Raw genomic sequence first — 16,277 nt, forward strand, 5'->3', positions numbered from 1 at the left:
TAATGCCCCCCCGTGCGGGTCCCAAGCGGTCCAAACAGCCAGCCTGCCAGGAACCTGTGACTAAGCACGTTCCTCCAGCATCATGGCGCTACCAAAGCATGGCAGGATGACAGATCGCCCCCCCGATATATAGTGACAAACAAATTAGTGAAAAGATGCTTCTCGCTGCCGACCAGATGTGTTGGGCTCCGCGATATGGAACCCCCCCATGAAAAAGTGTCCGCGTCCCATCTGTGCTTTGCCCAAGACACGGGAGCGGTGCTTTGCACAGGGGACGGGAATCTAACGTGCACACGCGTCTATCTGGTACGACAGGAGGGGGGCCACGTTGGGGAAATAAGCATGAATTCATCACGACGAGTTGGTGGGGGGGGGGGCCGAGAGATGCGTCGCTCACAGAAGACATTCTCATGCATGAGCACGTGCACAATGCAGACGTGTGGTATAATTCATGCCATCCTTCCTCCTGCCAGTTATTAATGCCAGCTGCCGACACAAGCAGCAGAAAGCTGGGGTCCTTAGTTACTATTACTATTACTGTTACTGTTACTATTACTGTTACTGTTACTGTTACTGTTACTGTTACTGTTACTGTTATTGTTACTGTTACTGTTACTACCAGTAGTTAGCTTGGAAAGTCCAAGATGTTGGAAGCGGTGAGAAGAAAGTTAGGAAAGAGTGTCAGATTTCGCTGACGGTAATAGCAAGTTAGCATTTGATGGAGTAATCAGATTACACAGCCTGAGGGCCCCCGTGTGGGGACAATCGTCCCAAAGGAGGATGAGATTCTGGGGCCTCCCTGGGGAAACAGAGCTCCATTTTATTGTCTGACTTTTGACAATTTGGTCATGTCCCACTGGGGGTACGCGCTCCCCTGGTTGGGAATCACTGGAAACGGTTGCTATGGATTTTAAAATATGTTTGGTATTATATCGGCACCATTTGACACACGATTATAGTTTTCTATTGTTATTATTTTTATTGGATGCGTCTTCTTTGGTTTTTTCCATTCTATGGACATTTATGTCTTTTTCTATTTATTGGCTTTAATTTGCTGACCCGAGGACATGCAAGCCTGCGTTTACATCAAGCAGCCGTGGTCCGCAGTCCACACGTGGCGAGGCATCGGTGTGGCGTGGCATCGGTGTGCCGAGGCGCAGACATCCCCGACCCGCTTAGTGTCGTTACGCCGCAGACTTATCTTCCTCACGCTGCCTTGTAAATACGCTGGATTGCTTGTTATCAAACGAGCGAGGCGACAAACCTCATCCAGGTTCCTGACTTCCTTCCGCCGGCTTGTAAATGAGTCGTTCTCATGGATGGCAGCCTGCATGAATATTCCCTTCAGCAGGAGACGGCGTGCATGATATCTGCCACTTATCGGGCGGAGATCATGCTTTGTGCTGAACTCGGCTCCTCGCTGCCAACGTGACTTATCTTCACACGTCATCACGCGTTCTTTCTGACGTTTCACCTGCAAGTTTCTTTATTTTTAGTTTCGCCTTCCGTCCCGCTCGCTGACACGGCAGACGGAGGTCATGTCATCCAAAAGACGCCAGAAGAAACACGCTGTGAAAATTCCAGTTCCGATGCTGTGTCCATCACCGCCCCTCCTACATCAAAAAGCCTTTAGCGGCCTTTTTTACCCGTTTGACCTGAGGTCCGTGCCAGGAGGCGGGGCTCCGTGGGCGTGTACCACGGGGATGTCCACATTCAAAATAAAAGACAAACGAACAGCACGTGACATCTCCACACGGCCAACATTTGTCTGAGGGCCTTTGTCTAACAGCCTTTTGGCGTCTGCTCTATGCTGATTGTAAACGTGCGTGGAGATGTTCTTCAATGTCTGACGGTGTTTCCATCATTAGTTCCTGTTTGACTTTTAGTTTGTAGTCCTGTTTCCTGTGTTGGCTGCAGCTCCCCTTCTGTCCTCAAGCTGGCAGCGCAGCTGATTCTTATTTGTAATTAGCAGACGAGTTGACTGCTTCTCCTCAGTTTGATGTCCTCCTGTGCCTGGCCTGACGCTCTTTGCCTCCACTAAGTAGTAGCCAGTACTACAAGTATCTGTGTCGAGCAGATTTGTGTGTATGGTCTAAGAATCGACCGATACATCGGCCAGCCGATATTTGTGTTCTTTACTTGAATCGGTATCGGCTGATACGGGCGTGGGTTCGCCGATATATTTTTCCGCTGCATGATTTACAAACAGGCATCCGCCGGGCAGCTATGTGTTGCCGGAGGACCCTGCAATACACGCAGTTGCGGCATCGCTGCAACACCATAACAAGGGTAAGTTTGAAACTTTTAATTAGCCTCTAACAGTTAGGCTTGGTTGAAATGTTGTCACCTGCTTTGAAATAGGTAACATGCATACATTATAAAAGAATAAGCTTGCTTATTTACGCCATACTAGCCTTTCACATTTCACTCGGTGATCGCTAGGCATAACAGTTTAAGTCATGTATGACAACTAGAACTCCCAAAAACATCACATACCAACGCAACAGACGAATAAAAGCACTAGTTGAATGAACAACTATGCAACTTTAACTACAAACTGACGAACTATTTACATCGACGGTGCCGCAAAGCACGCCGGGAACCAGGAAGTGCTCCCAGCGACGCTACTATATAGTTTAGTTTGGGTCTGAAAACCAGGAATGCTGCTGAATGCTTCATCTTTAAAAGTGCTTATCGTTGGAATTAGGGAGCTGTTGATGTAGTTGGCAGTTCAGTTCCATGATGTTTGGGGGCGTTTCATCCACCGAACGCCGGGCTCAGGTGAATGCGTGTCGTGTTTTGTGTGTGTGCTCGCTCCGAGCACGCATACACGCACACACACACACACGCACACACACACAGAAGTAATTGGAGCAGCCGTGTCTGCTTATGAGAGGTCTTTAGTGTGCGAAACGAAATGTTTTGCACATGGTTGAATATTTACTCCTTTTAAAGTTGATAATGCTGTTTAAATGTGTGTTTAAGAAAGCTGAATCCTACTGTGTTCAGTGTTTACATTTCAATAAATATTTGTTTAAACATGAGACCTGTAATATTTGTTATCATTGTCATTTTTTCATATAAATTTAGCTAAGGGTGATGGGAAAAAAAAAAAATATATATATATATGTCATTTTCATGTGTCCAGGAAACGTGCCTTTGGAATTATTGTTGAGAAAGTATGAAAAATTTCCCGCGCGTTCAATCATCCACAGCCTCAGAGGGTTTTGGTAACGTGATTGGTGATTGAAGGAGAAGCTCCACCTGCCCGGCCCGTGATGACGTGATTAGTGCCAATGAATATTTTCCTGTTGGGGCTGCTCCTGCATCTACGAGGCTTGTCAGGAGAGCACGTGCGCTCGATGATATGCGGCACGCTTGGGACTTCCTGTGGTGATAAATGTACACAAGAAAGATACTTAACGCCGCACGGCCTTTCCAAAGGAACCAGATTAGAGATGTGACAGAATCTGGTTTTAAGTGCTGGGGGAAAACAAAGCAGCCTCTCATTTAGTGGCTCAGTGGCTTTCGATGTGAGGCTTGCAGAAAGACATTAAGGAGAAGTGAGCGGGGGGGGGATGCGGTGGGGGGGGCAGGCAGTCAATGATTTCCCCCAGAGCCTGTTTCAATAGTGTCTGCCTTCACTCATCTGACCCATTCGTTATGCTGAGCCATGGGGAAATCTGATTGGGCTCATTACCCTCTCCTCACCACGGAAACGGGAGGGGGGTGGGGGGGGGGCAAGGAGAGGCTCACATTGTGAATGGACACACATCACGAGTGTTGTCCGTCTGCCAAGGCTGTCCTCCGCTTCCCCGACTTTGCGTGGTGGAAACAAATGAGCGTCACCTCATCCGTCTGCGCGGCGAGGGGATGGACGCAGCGAGCCGGGACGTTATTGGCATGCATTGTCTCCTTCATTCATCCACTGATGAATGAGACGGGATGGATGAGAGATAGCGTGAAGGGCACGCCAGGTAACGGCTCCACATCCGGCCCCTCATCTGCTTCCACTTTAGGAGAGGCCTTGAAGATCAATGTGGGCTCTGTCTTGGGTTAGGAGGATGGGACTGACTGAGGGACAGCAAGTATGGCTGCCCAGAATCAGGCTATGTCAACACGTTGGGGGTAGGGGGTCGGGGGGCTACAGGGCAGCCGGCCCTTGGAGCTTAAAAAGCAAGTGCTGAGTAGGGGAGGGGGGCTACAGGCCGGAAGCGCCAATAGAGCGGCCCCTCGTTGATACCTGACTGTGATGTCCAATGTAGGATTCAATCCTAATCAAGGAATCTTTCTGTAGTTTGAGCATTGAAAGCATGGACTTTCTAAATATGGTTTGTAACATCATTAGAGTCCTGCAGACATGAAATAACACCCCTATAGTTACCTTTACACGCCTGTTATTCATTGTTTACACCACATTGTAACTCTTATGCTGCAGAGACTGGAGACGGCCACAGGCTAGCACGTTAGCAAGCTAATCAGTTGACCTTATTAATGGGAGGGGAACCTATTTCACTCGACGATGTGGGACGTCCCATGGCTGGCTTCATGCAGTGTTAAGGCCATGTCAGCTACGGTCATTACTGCCACCTAGTGGCCACAACACTACTGAACAAGACGCGTGCAGCGGGGGCGCCGCAGACATGACCTGTGGGGCGGAGCTAAAATATCTTCCGATGTGTCGGACGGGGAAGAATGCGAGCAGAGCTCTCCAAGGGCTCCTTGTTCTTCTGACGTGGAAAGGGCTTTGGGGACGGTGTTCCACTGAACAATAACCTTTAGCAGATGCACTAGTTCTTCTCAACAACAAGAGGGACACGTGGCGAGGAGGTGGATGAGTCAAGGTCCTGCTGGAGTGTTTATTTACTCGGACCGAAAGATCCCTGAACAAAGAAGACCTGAAGAGGATTATCCGTGCAAACTTTTGGCCATCCGAATGCTTGGCAAATCTGGTGTGGCTTCGTTAGGTTGTGGGTTTGATTACAGTAGGGGGAATACTGAGAGCACTAAACTCTGGACTTTCAGGAGCAGATATACAAGTATTATATAACAATGATATTTTTGAAGGTATGCTTCCAAAACTCCAAGACCGCCTGAACCTTTGGCCGGCCTCCAGCCTGCCTCCCTGTTTCCTCCCCTTCCAAACGTTGCCTTCAGATCTGGTTTACCGATGATTAGCTGATGCTCCAAACAGAGGGAGTGTAATTAAGGAGCCAGACCGGTCTGTCAATGCGGCTCAGTACTCCATGAAGAACACCAGACTAAGTGTTTGCTCTAATAGGCCTTCAAACTGCAAACAACACGCATACCTGGAAAGCACGAGTCCCTGGGGGGGAACAGGCGAGAGCAGCTGTCTGCAAGTTAGCTCTAATAAGAAGCAAAGTTTATCAGCAAAAGTGAAGGCTGGCTGTTGGTGTTTGGCAAAGCCTGGCCTTCCCTTGCTCGTCTGTGACCAAAAGCCGTCATCTTTGTTTCCTCTCCTTCATGGCCGCTCATCGATTCCGCTATCAGGCCGTCGCTGGTGTTGACTCTGCGTGTCTCCTGTCTCCTCCAGAGAAAGTCAGCATGCTGTCGGCATTGATCGCTCCCTTCAAGTACATCAGCCCCGGGACCAGCGGCACCGAGGACGAGGACAGTTTAAGTAGGTAACATCCTGTCTCTTTTCGCTCCTTCTATCAGTCGGCACCGGGGGGGGGGGGGGGCGGGGCGACACCGTACATTTTGGGGACATGTTCCTGTTCATGTGTCCGTAATCAAGTCAATCAATTAACTGCACAAAAAAATAGAAAAACCCGCTGATGTTGCCACCCGCAGTCAAGCATGTTGACACGTGTTTGATTTCCTCCTCTGTCTACCAAACAGGCTGGAAGACAGGAGGGTTCACTCTGTGCATGCGTCTCACCATCGGCCATCTTGCTCTATGGCGGAATGAACCCTCCTATCGGCCATTCAGTTCCTTTGTCCCACAGGGGAGGGGTGCTGTCCATGGTAGCTTGGCTGCTAGCTGTGTGCCTGTTGTGTATATGTGTGTATAAAGCCCCATCTGATGTCAATCTGTGCATCCTCGTTTTGTGACACATCCAAAGCAACGTCCCACAAGGCCTTCCACCTCATTAGAGGCACACGGCGTATCGCACACACTACGTGGTGAAAAGTCAATCAAGGCGGCGGCTATGCAAATGAGCTGCATCGACACACAACGTCGCCGTCAGTATTTCTGCTTGTTGTGGTTTTGTCAATATCGGACAATAACGAAAGTGAGACTGATTCAAAAGCAGGAATTATCCTGCAGCCAAATTTGTTCTGGTGACCGACCGAACGCGCGATGAAATAAAGTCAATGGTGTAAAATAAGTAAGCAAAAGACTCGGAGCGGCGGAAATGATTGCTCTCATTTGGGCCAAAGCATGTGTACGAGCCTATGAAAGCAGGCCGTTCCAAATGAAATGTGAAGGAGGACAAATGATGATGAATGAGCCGTGAGACAGGTGTGTGCAAGGCCGCATACGCAACCGTGCAAACCATGGAAGCCTTCCAGAAACATCCTTGTTGGGAGCTTTCCTAACGCAATCCGCCACCGCTCGCACGACTCGGTCGGCGGTGTATGGCAGCCGCTCAGCCTCTGCTTTCACGGGTGGAAGTGTGAAATAAAGCGGGCCGCAGACATTCCTCTCATCCTTTCTCACTGGCGGAATCCCCACCCCGTTACAAATAGGATTTCTGCTGCGCGTTGGCCACAGGGACCCATGTTTCTCACTTACAGCACAGATTCCCAAGCAATTTAGAGGCAGATTACAACATGATTTGGCAGATAGCGTCCCTTTTAGGGGATTTGTATTTTAAAACACTTACATATCATCAAGCCCTGCGGTATGAAGTGGGCTCAGCCAACAGAGATTTGTTCATTATGGTTTCATTGTGTACCAAGTGCTTCAATCTGCCTGGGGAGATTTCCCTTCATTCCTTTTGTTCAGCAGAGATGAGAAGAATATCACACACATCATTTCCTCATCGGGCGTCCCATTAACCACGTGGGTTTGTGTTTTGGGGGTGTCTTCTCAGGTACCAGCAGTGCCGAGGTGAAGGAAAACCGCAATATTGACAACCTGGAGGAGTGTCACTCACGGTTTTGCTCCGACTCTACGAGGAGCGGCGGCTCTGGTCTGAAAAGGAAACGCCCCCTGGAGGAAGACAACAACGGCCACCTGAGCCGCCTGCGTCTGATCTGTCAGAAGGTGTCCTGGTCGGAGGCGCCCAAGAACGCTTTGGTTCAGCTCAACGAGCTGCGGCCGGGCCTCCAGTACCGCGTGGTGTCCCAGACGGGGCCGGTCCACGCTCCGGTCTTTTCCATCGCGGTGGAGGTCAACGGGCTGACGTTTGAGGGAACGGGTCCGACCAAAAAGAAGGCCAAGATGAGGGCGGCAGAGCTGGCCCTGAAGTCATTCATCCAGTTTCCCAATGCTCCTCAGGCCCACCTCGCCATGGGAAACATCTCCAACCCTTCAGCCGACTTCACTTCAGACCAAGCTGACTTCCCTGAGACGCTGTTCAAGGAGTTTGAGTCCTCGCCTTGCTCTGACGGCCTGGCCTTCTGCAACTCGGGAGCAGAAAGTCACCTGTTATCCAGTGAGCTCCTCAGACACGGACGCCTGCTTCGCCACACCCTGGACCTGATGGTCCAGGCTCAGCAGAGGCTGGGAGGCCTCGTTCCGGAGCCGAATGCAGCCAAGAGTCCCGTGGTGCTGCTCAATGAGCTCCGGCCGGGCCTGCGCTACGCTTGTCTTTCTGAGCGAGCCGAGGGCCGACGGCTACGGAGCTTTGTGATGGCGGTGCGCGTGGACGGACGGATTTTCGAGGGCTGCGGTCGCAGCAAGAAGGTGGCGAAGACCCAGGCGGCCCAGTGTGCTCTGGAGGCCCTCTTGAACATCGGGGCGGGCCCTGAAGGGAGGCCAGGTGTCAAAGGCAGCGGGAAGAGATGTCCTCATTTACCCCAGGTGAGTGTTTAGCTTCTTTGGCAGACGCGCTACTTCCTGCTGGGGCCTGGAATGACCGGCAAAGTCAGCATGCCGCTAAAAGCAAAACAGTGCTAACAAAGACCCCGAATGTGAGACAAAGTATGTTTTGGAAGAATAGTTAACACCGTAAGTCACTTTTAAAATGTCTTTTACAAACTGTGACCAGTCAAAGTGCTGAAAAGCTTTACTGGGTGGGAGTGGAAATTCTGGAACATACTGGACTTCTTCCTCTAGTCTCAATCAGGATTATCAAGGATTTGCAGTTAAAAAAACATCAGTTTACTTCCCATTTCCAACCTTAGAGGCTTTCAGCTTCGACGGCTCCATTGTCGAGGCAAAATGAGGAAATTCATCACATGACCATCTGCAGGTCTACTGTGGAAACACTGCAACATGGAATTAGCGTTGAATACAGTCGTCCTTGGTGTACCGCGGTTACGTGGTTGATTGGCATGACAGAGGCTAACCGTGGACCATTGATGGTACATTGATGGTCTAAGATGGTACATTGTTAAACACCATATCATTTCAGATATGAAATGGATTGCAACCTACGCTATATTTGAACCCAGCCCATGAGCGTGTTGGCCATTTTCCACAGCAGATGCATTAGAATGGAAGGCCGGAGAAGATGAATGTTTGTTTCCTGCTGCAGCGTCACATTGACGACTAACAGAAATTCAATCGGTTGCCCAAAGCTGAAAGAAAAGCAAAGAGAAAGGAGGTAAACAAAACACTGGGCCCATCTCGTGCTCATTTACCCAAATGCCCAAAATTGCAATCAGAGCTGGGAAATAGTTTTTGAGGAACTTGGAAATTGGATGCCTAAAGTAACAGTTGCGAGATTGTTTGGCACCTGTGGACGCTCTCGCCAGCTTCATTTCGTCTGAAGAAAGCTTCCCTAATGACATAGTTGGGCTGATTTACTCGCTTCTGTGGGCAAACTTATGGGCGCTGGAAGAACTGAACGCTGCCTGCCCGCATCCTGCCGGACTGAGCGGACTGATGGAGGTGTCGTTGTTAAATCCTGTTGTTGGAGCTAACTTTGTTGTCGTGACACGCTTGTTATCCGAGCTGCTGCTGGATGATTTCTTGGACGCATCCACAGCCTTGGGGGAACTTTTTATTGACACGCGCTTGTGTCGGACTCACGTGCTGCGGTATTAACATCCTTTTCCAGCCCGGCGAGTGTCCTTCCCCGGAGCATGACATCAACCCAGCAAACCTGTACGTTTGCCTGGGAGAAACCTTTCCTTTTCTCCCTGCTGCCACGGTGTCTAAAGGGATTTGAAGAGGATTTGCTGCACCAGTTTAGTTCCAGGGAGCACTCCTTTGTGGAAATTTCTTGAAAGTCAGGCATACTGTCTGCCAGACTCTCAGGGAATTCATTTCCGGTCCTGAAGGAGAAAAGTTCACCAGCATGGGTGCGTACGTGTGGCGTGCTTGGGCCTGCAAGTGCTGCTTTGCGTCCTCGGGCCGGGCACCCATTGCACAGCCAGCGGGTTGAGATGTGTCGTAGCTGGGGGGGGGGGGGGGCAGCGGTAGCTTTGGGGGAACGTTATGGAGCGTTGCCAAGTCACACCTACCCAAGGTCAGTTTGAGGACGAATTGGAGAAATCCTGGTCCTGGTAAACATCGAAGTTACCACTTGAGAAAGCTGTTGACCATATCTTCACCGACACTACTTTATTTTAGACAAGGAAACACCCTCACGGCTCCAGGACACCGCCGTGACCCTCGTGAAGATAAGCGCTCTAGAAAAGGATGGATGGAAAGCAGTCTGCCACGTACGACATGGGAATCATCCTTTTTTCCTTTCCTTTAGTGAACGTAGCAGATTACAAAGACACGTATGATATGAAGTAGGTTCATCCAGAAGAGGACCGGTGTACCCTCGGGGTACCGAGTGTTTTGAGTACTGTCTGTAATTGACTGCAAATGGCTGGGAAGTTGAACCACAGCTTCAACACCACCAGGAGTTAATATCAGGAGCACATGAGTAGAATGGAAGGGAAGAGAGGGATTATATCCTTGGCCAGGCATTAACCTCAACGAGCCTTTTCCAAATCATTTTCCTAATTGCCTCTAAAAATACCGTGACTTTTTCCAATGAATCATCCTGCACTATTTGCCCTATTAAAGCCTGCACACTGACTGAGGAAGTGTCGGAGTCATCCTGGCACTTACTTGACCAAGTGGAATGATTAGCCTCCCGTTCAGCCCATGATTGGCCACTTCATCTCCCGCCGCCGTGTCGCCTGAACCTGAGACGTGCGTGCGCAAGGACAGCGCAGAGGCGAGCGGCGGCGGGACGCTGCCCTCTTCCGCCGCGGAGGAAAGTTCATGGGATTAGGGAAACGTGCTGGGCAGCAGAGCCCAATGCCAGTTTGGGTTAACGGAGGAGAAGGTGAAGAAACACGGCAGGCCAAACGCAGACCGTATCACCCTCTGTGTAAACAAAACCCGAGCAGCCAATGTTTGTATTGGCGCTGATATCATCGGAGATGAAATGTGACAAAGTGATTTGATTCACTTGTCTCCTCTCCAGAATGGTCAAGTGGAGTCATTTGTCTGCCTCCGACACAGCAAATGAAATATGATTTCACATACGTGAAGGTGACCCCTGTCTTCTGCAGATTGCTTTCTTTGTCTAATCTCTCCCACTTCTAATCTGTCTCACTATAAACAGCTGTGACAGGCCCATCATTAATTAATATCGCCTCAGCAAATTAGAGACAGCCATCGCCCGGCCGAGCTGCCCGGCCTCTTCCTAAAAAGCCAGAAGACAGCCGCTCTCAGAGGGAGAAGGTGAGAACGACTCGTGATGGCTGGTGGTGCTCCAGCCTCGGCACGTGGACGGCCGTGGCAGCGTCAGCTGGGGTTGACACCGGCGTCTTGCACTGCAAACCGCCCGGCTGAATATGGGGGGCCCCCTCCAGGGGCAGCATCCAGCATCCTGATGATGAACATGGCGGTCACCCTTTTGCTGTCTTACCCCAGTTTGTCCTTCTCCCCCGTCCGCTTTCTTCAGCTGACAATAAGTCAATTGGAGAGGCTAACCGCTTAGCTCGCTAGCTTGCTATGCTTGTGTGATCCCGTAGCCTATGCAGTGCGATGTAAGCCAATAGGCGTGTGAAAAGTGATTATAGGGGTGTTATTTCATGTCTGCAGGGCTCTAATGTTAAAAGACATATTTAGAAAGTCTAATATTCCGCATGTTAACATTGAATCCTACTTTGTGGAAAGTCCAATTAACCGTGATAAATGAGGGATGACTCTATAGTATTTGGTTAGCCTTTTTGCCAAATCAGAAATGTACACATAAATATCAAAAGGGTCGGGCATCCATTGATTTTTTTACGTGCAGCCCTTAGTGGAAAGTTTGTAGAAGACGTGTGTGCGGTCTCGAACCTGCTGCACCCCTCCTCCTGTTCAAGGACATGTTGGCGAGCCAGGCCGGCCACAGAAAGCCGCTTGCTTCCGAAGCATCGCTCAAATCCAAAGCTCATAAAAACATAGCATGTGTTCATCTGCGTTTCAAAAAATAGGGGCGTTAAAAATGATGTCAAATGACTTCATTAAAGTTAATTAGTCATAAAGCGGTGAACTTAACAGCCCTAATCAAAGCTAATTATTATCTGTGACCTCTATGATTGAGTAAAGGGGATGAATGAGGCGGCATAGTTGACATCATCTCCTCCACCTGCGGACCGCCAGTCTGCCCTTTCGCTCCCGTTTGCTGTTTAAGAAGCAGCAGCATGAAAGAGTGCATTTGTGTGTCAAAGCGCCAAACGCAAACATTTGATCCCCGAAATAACACAGAAAGGTTAGCCACTGTCTAATACGTATGTCAAATATGAGCGATGAAAGCAGTGTAGCGCGTCAGCACGCGGCTTGGAGGGGGAGTCCTTTCACGGTGCAACCAAAATGTGGCTGGGGTCACGTCACTCGCCAAATCAAGGCAGAACGCCCCTGTAATCTTCCTGTGACTTGCCTGCACTCAGTCTTCATTGTTTGGGAGCGGCCTCCGCTCCTCCTGCCCTCCGCAGCCGCCCTGCCCTCCTGCAGCCGGTGCCCCGGCACGGCAACAATCAATTCCGAGGAAGCGCTCACACTCCATTAAAAGCATAACCAAGTTCATTACAATTTCATAGGCGCTCAGGTAGCAAATGGCCGCGGATAAATCACGGCTATTGGTCCTGCGTGGCCTCTGTGGCGGGGGTTTATCTCTGCCTCTCAGGACCCGGTGTCTGGCCTTTAAACGACCTTCCCGCCTCCGGCTACGGACGGCTATGCACCAAGGCATCACAGTCGGGAAATCAGGGGTTCATGAAGGCAACATGTAACTGTTACATGAGCGGACATGCAACAAATAGATGGAGAACACGGATGGATAGATATCGATATCATACGATGGAAATACCACGGCATTGATTTGATGGATCTGAACCTCGGAATAATAGTTTTCACTTGATTGACATGGCTGGTATCAGCGATACCGATCCAGTTCTCATACTTGGGCAAAGTCGGGCTGGTACCAGTGATACCGATCCAAAAGTGATACTGAAACGGACCTGGTGTCTGGTAAATGAAAATATTGTGTATTTCATATCACAGCATAAAGAATAGCAGACATTCAGTCAATTGATGATGAAATAGATGGTTATTATTCCCAATCAGTGAATCATTAGTTTGTTGAAGCCTGAAGGGTATTGATGGTGGTGATCCACCATAGAGTCCAGCTCATCCACGGCAACAGAAATATGTGAAAATGGTATCAAACGATAGGAGTCAAAGAACCAAAGCCCTGAAATAACCATTCACGGCAGGCTGCCTTACTATTGGTCATCCTTTCAACAGACAAAGATCACATGACTGAAGTATTGATGGTTTGACAATGGAGATAGGAGGTATGGATATCCATATGGATGTGTACATTCACGTCTGCTGCTTTGTGGGACTGGACTGTGTGGGTGATGGAGGGGGTAGGGAGAGAGGGGGGTGAAAACCTGGCTGAATGGACGGGGGTATGGACAGCATTGGGGGGGCCTCAGCGGAACAAAAGACCTTCAGGATTAATTAGGCGTCACATTGGTTGCAGGGCATGGGTGGGGGGCGCGGGGCGCTTTAGCATTCTGGAAAAAGCTCATGTCCTCAGCCTTCATCTTTCACAGCCCGCCCGCCCGCCAGTCGGCAACAGCACTCAGGTGGGACCGGTGCAGCCCCCGAGACCCCTGGCTAGTAGACCAGTCACCTGTTTCCATCTTCATTCTTCATGCATCGTTACTCCGTGGCCCTGGCTAATAAGCAAGCTTCCTTCTATGATGTATGATATGATGGACGTTACATTAGATATTACACACGATATGCATTCTGCTTCTCATACCCATACGTACCTTATTAGTTGTTAGTTGTGTGTATTCCCATGTGACATGTGTCACGTGTGTATTATTGTGTCTTTTGTATGTTGTTGCGTTTGTAGAGAAATTCATGGTGGGATGTTGTTTTGTTTTCCGTGCAGGTCAAAGGTGCCACCTTAAATATACAGGTGGCGCCACAGGTGTCTGTTAATGGCGTGTGTGTTGTTATCGTCACACAGCATCGTGTCTCTGGGGCGACCTTCAATGCGACGCATGCCGGCGACAGCTCGGCTTGCCGGCGACAGCTCGGCATAAAGTTCATTGATAATATTCCATCCCTGCTGCAGAAGCACTTAGCAGATCACATCCTGGAGGCTGGAGCGGAAACACAGGACTATTTATTGATCCATCAGTTGCCGGAGCCTATCCCAGCAGGAGCGAGAGGCGGGGTCCACCCTGGACTGGCGGATGTAGGGATGTAGGCTTTTCCCTCCTTGGAAGCTGACTGGGCCTTCAGCGTGTTGTCACTCATCTCCTTCCTTCCTGGGTCGGCCGCTTGCGGCTGCCGACGATGAGGAGGCGGAGCATGTGCAGAAAAGGAGGCCAAAAGGAGCAGAGACATTTGTTCCAGTCGATCTAGCGTACTGTGCTGACGCCACGTATAATGGATTTTTAGTAAATGTTAAAAGAGCAAGGGTCGGGTAGTTTTTTCACATATACAAAAGGCTTTCTACATCATTTCTCGTATTCTTCCTCAGGCTGCAAATTTTATATTTCAGTGTGCGTGGGTGTGCGTGTGTGCGTGCACGCTAGTGAGCGACACCATGCGGGTTTGAAGTCGCTTCTGTCAGGGGGGGTTTTGTAGACGTCGTGTTCATCAGCGAAAGAAAAGAGCAGGGCTGCTTTGTGGAAATGGCAGGTGTAAACTTCTAGCGTCTGCCTGCAAGATAAACATTGGTGTTCCTGGGAAACCCTTCCAGCTCCCAAATGTCAGCTGAGCAGCAACGCTTGCAGCTTGACGTCTTGCGTTTGCTTTGTCCTGAGGCGTTCAAGGGTTGTCAGAAAAGTCAGCTTTTTGACCTCCACAGATTCTCAGGGTCTTACACCTAGTGACCAGCAGGGGGAACCACTGGAAAAACGTACGGTCGGAAAGCAGAATCCAGTGTCGGAAGAAATGATCTGCATCCGTTCCTTCCATGTTTGACTTTCGGTATTAGTTGAGTATTTCCTGCTGGATTTTTGTTTGCTCAGGCAGCGATGAAATATTGCAGTTTCCATGCGCGACTTCTCTGCAGGGAGATCTCCAACAGTATGAGACTGATAAAAGTGTGAGAGGACACAACATGGCAATATATATGACTTTTATTAAAAAACACCCATAACAGCCGGGAGGCCCGCCTGCCTGACCACAGCAATATCGTGTGTACACTTCTTTTCTATATTCCGTATCTGGCCTCAGGTACCCTTCCTGGCTTTCAGAGAATGATCTGCCTAAAAGCCCCCAGGCCCCCACTTCAGTGTCCATCATTTTACCAAAACGTTCCATTGGTTAGAGACGATAGAACGCATGAAGCCTGGTGTTTCCCACTGGCGGACACCAGGATGTGTGTTCCCGTTGTAGGATCGTCAGAGGGGATTTATTCTCCACGAGGCAACCACTTTTCTTCCCGTCGTTTCCCGTGCCGTCCTTTGCAAGAGGCTCGGCGAGCGTGCGGAACGCAGGCCCGTATCGGGCGGCATGAATCCCAAGCGGCTTAGTTGAAGACGAACCGCAAACAAGGACGCACGGCGAGTGTTGACAGGGAGCGATGGCGGGCCCGGCATCCAAAGCATCCAATCCAAACACCATGTCACAGATGGGCCGGGTATGATAGCGACTCTTTTGTGGTAATTGGCTCTGCTTGTTTGATTAGATGAATAGAATTTAGATAATGGCTTCCATCGTCTGCCATGCTTGACGTTTGCAGTTTGTGGTCATGATTCATTGGCTGTACTTCCTGTTGGCTTCCATGTTGGGGGGCGTGCATTTCCCTGATGGATGTTTGCTGAACAGCTTAAGAGCACTCCTGGATTTGAGCAGATGTGGCCAGTCAAGCGACGTACGAAGTTAGCTGGGAACAAAGTTGGAGTGCATTTGATGGCATCCGCTGCCTCACACCACATCTGACTTCCACGACGTACGTGAATAATGTCAAGAGTCACTTGGACTGCAAAGATGGCCGTAATGATCTTTGTCAGTCAAGCATCGTCGTTGCATGTTCACTGCTGGAGGTCTGCCGAGTCCTTTGCTACAGCTCACCAGGCATTTAGGTGGGAGGACACGGCTGGAGGTCTCCACTCTGGCTGCAATGACGGCCTTGTGTGAGTCAGGTCATTAGTGAGACATCCTGGGTTCTTGGATGCTTTATTTACTGCGTGGCGTTGATCATCTTTGACTTTCATCCCAGCTCAGGTTCCAACCATGCTTAGCGGCTCGGTCTTCCAACCTTTCCAAGCTAATGAGGAATCTCTGCTTGAGTTCCGCTCGGCTTATACGGAAGCCTGCCGCGCGTCATCCAGCCTTCCTCCACGGATGGGTGGGGTGAGATCCGGCAAAGGCGGATTAGATCTCTCACCGCATCTTCATCTACCTTTTGTTCCGCTCCTGAAGATCAAGCTTAAAAGGAGGCATCGGCATGGGGCGGCCTGGGAGCTCCATGTGACTGACGGCTTCGGAGGAAACGCTGGGCGCTCGTACCGAGATGGTTATTGTCCATCACGCAGCCAAAGGTTAGTTCGTGGTCAGAGCTGTGTTGGCATGGTCCGCCTCCGCTGATTTGCGTTGGCCTCTTTTCACGCTGAGAAGACCAAAATAGCCACGTATCTGCACCTTCATCTCGTGACTGGCCGGCGTGGGAATGAAG

At 50.0% G+C, this 16,277-nt stretch overlaps 1 protein-coding gene across 2 annotated transcripts in view; it reads left to right on the forward strand.

Moving 5' to 3' along the window:
- Window positions 1-16,277, forward strand: part of adarb2 (adenosine deaminase RNA specific B2 (inactive)) — a 94,778-nt gene that overhangs the window by 62,720 nt on the left and 15,781 nt on the right. For both annotated transcript variants that reach the window (XM_078790526.1, XM_058059849.2), the window contains exons 2-3: window positions 5,555-5,641; window positions 7,062-7,993. In XM_078790526.1, coding sequence (XP_078646652.1) covers window positions 5,555-5,641; window positions 7,062-7,993 — 1,019 coding nt within the window. The remainder of the gene's footprint in view (window positions 1-5,554; window positions 5,642-7,061; window positions 7,994-16,277) is intronic.

Source organism: Doryrhamphus excisus, linkage group LG5 (genome assembly GCF_037039965.1).
Source record: "Doryrhamphus excisus strain RoL-2023G ecotype Guam linkage group LG5, RoL_Dexc_Guam_v1.1, whole genome shotgun sequence".
Classification (NCBI taxonomy): Eukaryota; Metazoa; Chordata; class Actinopteri; order Syngnathiformes; family Syngnathidae; genus Doryrhamphus; species Doryrhamphus excisus.